The sequence below is a fragment of the Cydia amplana genome, chromosome 2 (genome assembly GCF_948474715.1).
Source record: "Cydia amplana chromosome 2, ilCydAmpl1.1, whole genome shotgun sequence".
Taxonomy (NCBI): Eukaryota; Metazoa; Arthropoda; class Insecta; order Lepidoptera; family Tortricidae; genus Cydia; species Cydia amplana.
In genome coordinates, this window is record NC_086070.1 from 2,152,425 (window position 1) to 2,158,424 (window position 6,000).

General features: G+C 37.4%; 1 protein-coding gene across 1 annotated transcript in view; it reads left to right on the top strand.

Moving 5' to 3' along the window:
• Window positions 1-5,396, top strand: part of LOC134662045 (uncharacterized) — a 40,023-nt gene extending 34,627 nt beyond the window's left edge. The window contains exons 3-5 of the mRNA XM_063518310.1: window positions 2,549-2,689; window positions 4,769-4,828; window positions 5,176-5,396. Coding sequence (XP_063374380.1) covers window positions 2,549-2,689; window positions 4,769-4,828; window positions 5,176-5,373 — 399 coding nt within the window. The 3' untranslated portion in view covers window positions 5,374-5,396. The remainder of the gene's footprint in view (window positions 1-2,548; window positions 2,690-4,768; window positions 4,829-5,175) is intronic.
• Window positions 5,397-6,000: the final 604 nt, after the last annotated feature.

Below are 6,000 nucleotides of genomic sequence, written 5' to 3' on the forward strand. Positions count from 1 at the left end.
ATCATTTTTTCATAGACTTTTTATGGCGGTTTCGGAATGGAAAGATCGAAAAATGTATGGAAATCTTGGGACACTTTTTTTCCCCTATTAGGATCAAAAGAGCTCATGATTCTGAGTAGAAATAACATAAAAAATCCCAATTTTCAAAAAAAAGTGTAGGGGACAACTTTAAATAAAATGGCCCAAGTAGGCCAAGTATCACTTTGTAACAATCGATTTTTACAAACAAAGTGATACTTAAGCCAACACAAATTCCAAATAAAAACTCGAGTCAACATTTGCAAAATCTTTTAACACCATCAACCTTATCAGTAAGCATTGCAAATTTGCAAGCACTGAAAGCTTAGAAAATTTCAACCACAATCCTACCTTGATGTCACCCGACCTATCTAACCTTAAAGGTAACATTGTACGCACTGACATCTAAAACGGTCGCTGTAGGCAGCTCGTGACCGCATTAGGCGTCGTTAGGGTTCAGGGGGTCAGCATACCAGGCAGGCTAGGTTGCCTAGGGGAACTTGAGGTCCCCACGATCACGATTGTGGGATTTGAGGTCGCGTAGCTATTTATAGGCTAAAATAAAGAAAAATATTTTATTTAAGACTAGCGACTCGCCCCGGCTTCGCACGGGTTACACAAAACCTGAAAAAATTATATACCTCAACATTCCTCAAGAATTACTCTATTGATATGTGAAAACCACATAATAATCCGTTCAGTAGCTTTTGAGTTTACCGCGGACAAACATACAACCAAACAGACAGATGCGGCGGGGGACTTTGTTTTATAAGGTCTAGTGATTTTAGTAGTTCGGTAGGTACCTATGTAGATTAACACATTCATTGCCACCCAGCCAAACAAGACATCCGCCAGGCCACAAAAAAATCTTCATAATTATAAAGGTGTAGTACCACGATCCCGACTATCGGGTCGTCCGGCCTGGGAAGTTGGGAACGAAATCATAAAATACCCGATAGTCGGTTTTTCGGCACTGAATGTATTAAACTATGACTATTATAATAAGTATAATTACTACAGTTTACCCTGCTTCAATACCTCAACTAAAACTGCCTATAGAAATTATAAAATAGACTGTAGGTTGGACCGGGAATGCGCGACAACACAAGCAACATACTCGTAGTGCCGTAACGGATTACCTTGACAGTGACGGGCGTTTGCACACGTGTGGCCATGAAACAGGTTTGTAAACGCTTTATCGTAAACTTTCTTTTATAATTTTATAATTATAAAACCCCCGGGAATCTTGAAAATATTAAAATTATTTTAAATTACATTACACACTACACTATATACACTATAGCTTATGCCCGCGATATTGTCCTTGTATGTCTATATTCCTCCAGCTTTACCCATTAGAATATAATAGAATATAGGTAATTTATTCGTAAGCACAAACAAACGAGACAATACATAATATAAAAGAACACACAAAATAAGATTAAAGTACCACGAAACTAGTCATATTAAATTGCAAACCCCAATAAACTCCTGAATTATTCAACATATATTACGTATATGTATTATATAAAACACTCATCCATGCGCACTTGAATAAACTACACCAAAATATACCAGAAGTACCTATAATGTATTATTTCAATTACATATACTTATACGATAACCATTGGTACAGTATATTACAAGTAAATTGAAATATGACATTGCAGTGTCAATAAATTCTGCAAAATATGTTAATTTTACGACACTTAAAATAAAGACATACGACCAGTGCACCATAATATAGTTATTTTCGATTCAAGTGCGAAAAAGAGGAAATTCGAAACGAGTGGCGATAAATTAAAACACGACCGAAGGGAGTGTTTTAAATCGACATGAGTTGCGAATTACCTATTCGCACGTGTATCGAACAACGTTTTACAGTACATATGGCACTTTAAAGTTTCGACATATGCACGAAAAGTGCTATTTTACGCACTTGTGCGGAAAAGTAGCCCCATATGTACTGTAAATAAAGTTAACGTCAAACTGCAAATCGCTGAACTCACGGCCTCTAGATGCCTCTCACCCAACCCAAGGCAGTAATTGTTCCACTTTTAAATTCCAATCTTAATAGCATCGTTCGCAAACGTTTCTGCTTGTTAAAAATTAAAAAATATTTTTGCAAAACGCTGGTTTCGTGGCCACACGACAATGAGGTCACCCGTCCGTGGTCATCTATAATTATTGACAGCTTTCTTGAATGGCGCACCGAATTATTTAATGTCCCACGATATTTTATTATGGGATGTTATGTTTAGGTACATGCATGAAGGTGGCTTTAGTCATCTCGTTAAATGTATTATAATATTTGGAATACAAGGTCTATTCTAAACCTACGTTAGAATTTAGTATTGATTGGTACATAAATATTTTGTCTAAAAATATACAAATACGATGATTCAGATCATCTTTTACAGAGTTTGAGTTTTGTAGTTTGAGGTATTCCGCGTGTTAAAGGGCTCACACGGTATACAACAAATCAACAAATTAATTAAAAAAAAATCAAACTTGTCTTTTGTTGTTCCAGCCCGAACATTGCTCGTCAAAATTCGACCTGAGCGTAGCAGAGGCGGTGCGTGACGCGCGACGCGCCGCCACCTTCAGTGCCGAGAACCATCATAAGTTCCTGCTAGGACACATGGTAGTGTTCCGAATGCATCTCAACAAGGTAACTCCGCTGTTGTGGTGTATTCCCATTTGTCCCCGCCGGCCAAAAATGGGAATAGGTGTTTTCATATAAATCATTCCCATTTGTCTCCGCCTCTCGTATGGCCTCTACGTGGACGAAGACAAATTGGAATAAGTATCTATACTATAGTCTTCATGACTAATTTTCATTTATGGTATCAATCGATCGGGTTTGTTTTTAGGATCAAATGTCTATATGGGACCCATTGTGTTAAAATAACACAAAAGTCAGAACGCCGACAGTCGCACTTCACTCGCGAAACGCCCTAAACAAAACGACAAGGGAACGTGACGTCAAGGTCTCTGGGAGCCCATCTTGTAGTATGGACTAAACAAGAAAATTGCGTTTTTGTCGGTGAATTGAATTGCGTTTATGTATATATAGTTGCTATACAATATTTTTTTGGATGAAATGTAAGAAATCGAATGATACCCTTACTTTTATCGTTTTTGGAAGTTAAAAAAAACTTAAATTTTGAAACATTCAGGTCCTGTATTTTTGTAATTTTTCAATATTTTATTTTAATATCCACATTATTGTGATAAATTGCTCATTTCCTATCTGGGGGCACGGCAGTGCCCCCGCCAAGTCGAGCGCGAAGCAAACACTGCCGTACCATCCTTTACTGGAACCATTTCGCCGCATTTTCAGGACCCTATTTGAGAACCTCTGGATAAGACCAGAACGCAGAAATTTTCGTCATCCAGTAAGCTAGAATCACATACTTAAAATCCAAAATTTCAAGTCTCTAGGCTATTTAGTTCCGAAGTTAAGCGAAAGCAAAGTTTCGCATTTATGACACTCATTCATTCACTCACTCATGATCATCAGAGTAGAACTAGTACTTCCCATAAACTCAGAGCTAAAATTTGGTACAGATTTAGGGTTTAATGGCCACATAAAGGGAAAACCTAAAAATATTGCAATATCAGTCACGTTATAAAGATCTAAGAACTGCATAAGTAAGTTTGTAATCCCATATAAATATATGATATTACAAAGTTACTGTTGCAGTTCCTACAAATAGTAGGTAAAGTAAAGGTACACTACGATGTACTATGTGAGTATGAATGAAGATATGTTTAGTTATGATATGTGTATACATAGTATGGGTATGAGTACCCGAAAAGAAGGACTGCCTACAAAAAGAGATGAGATCCCATCAAAAACATTACATGTAAAAAGGTGCAAGTCTCGCAACGCTTTTACTACAAAAAAGTTTTGAGATGTAATGTGAAACCAAGTCGGTTATTTTAATCAGTGCCAGGGGGTGTTAAAACCGTGTCAATAAGATATCTTTAATTTGTAATAGGTACATATAATGACTTGGCAATCGCACATAATGCTTTACTCGTACCGTACTCGTAAATATGTGTAATGCTCAAACTGCAATTAGCGCTAGCGTTATGTTCAATTAGAATTATTTTTAATAGGTGACGATGATCCTTTTGTCATTATGCAGCCGTGCGATGGCCAAGTCATTATACGTATTACAAATTAAAGATATCTTATTGACACGGTTTTAACACCCCCTGGCACTGATTAAAATAACCGACTTGGTTTCACATTACATCTCTAAACTTTTTTGTAGTAAAGGCGTTGCGAGACTTGCACCTTTTTACATGTAATGTTTTTGATGGGATCTATTTTACTAGATTTTGTTATAAAATTCAACATGTGTCATCATCCCTATTGTTGTTGTACTAATGGCATTCCTCAACTTTACTGTGAGTTTCTCCAGAAATATCCTGCCTGGCCTATGTCAATCAAGGACTTACTTACGTTGTAGTACCTACGTACTCATTTTGTAATCTTCATACTTAGTGCCTATAAATACCGAACTTTATTGTTATCTTTTTCTTTCTAATTCGACGAATGCCAGTACATAAAGCGTTCAATTAGTACCTAATGTTAGACTAATTTATTCATTGACTCCTTGCCAAACTTCTTCGAGTAACATGTACATGACTAGATGTACATACATGACAGCATCTGTTTATATAATTTATATGACGCGATGTATCACGTTGTTATAATTACCGTCATGTTTTGTTTCAGAGTGACGATTATATCCAGAAATGTGACAAGATGTTTTTAGACTGCGGATTGGCATGTGAGGTGAGGTGATTTTTTTTCATTTTGACTTACATCGGAATTGAGAAATTGTTAGGTTCTGTTTAATTTCCATTGTGCCCTAAAATATACTGTGTTGTTTTGTTGCATCTACTTATAGTTAAATGTTGACAAATTATTAATTTTATTTCAAGTGCCACAGTGTCATGATTCTACTCGTACTGCATATAACATTGACTGTATAATTTCTTACGTAAGCTTAGCAATATTTCCTATTGGTTACGTGCCGCCGTTGAAACCATGATGCGAAACAATGCTGCGTAGCTTAAAAAATCCAAAGAGTACAAAATCCTATACAATTTAATGCTTACTTGGACCCTTCATCGTTCCAGACGATGCCACGCATGAAACGCTGGCGCAGCCTAGCCCAGCAAGAGATCAACCGCGTCCGCGACGACATCCTTCACTCGCGCCACGCGTACAAGGACCTAGTTGCGCATGCGACGCGGAAACTGAACCACGTGCGTAAGCACACCCGTGCTAGAGCCGACAAAGCTGGTGACGAGCTGGAAAAGTGTATTAAATCGTAATATGTCTTATGCGAAGAACCTTAACCTTTTTACTGTCAAAGACGTCCACTGACGCGCGCGGTTAAATCCCAATATCAATCTTCGTGTATTCCGACAAGGTTCACGATAGGCTTGGCATTCATAGGGTTAAATAACCTTTTATATAAAGGACGATTGCAAATGGTCTTGTGTCTGTGGTTATTCTACAGAGCACGATTGCGATTCGTAGCAAGCGTCTCTTTCTTTTTGATTCCTTCCTCCCTAGCTATGTATTCAAAGCCTTTTGAAGTCTATGTCGATGCCAGTAATTATGGTATAGGCGTCATTTTAACCCAAGTCGCAAACAAATCAATCACAGACAGAACAGGAAATTAACAATTGGCGCGATAGTTGCTCTTGAGCTTTTATCGCGTTATCTGGGTATGTATCAGATACGTATATCTTATGTCGATATTGTTAAAACGAATTTTCTTGTAGATTTCGCAAACATTACGAACCGAGTAAAAACATCTGTGCACCTTTTTCAAAATCAGGAATCAAAATGTGCACAGATTCCTATCGACAAAGCTAAATTCGAATTATATAGCATCATGTTATTTTCCTGGCTAGCACATTGCCCTGGCAAGGTCTGAGTTATATTGTATCTTA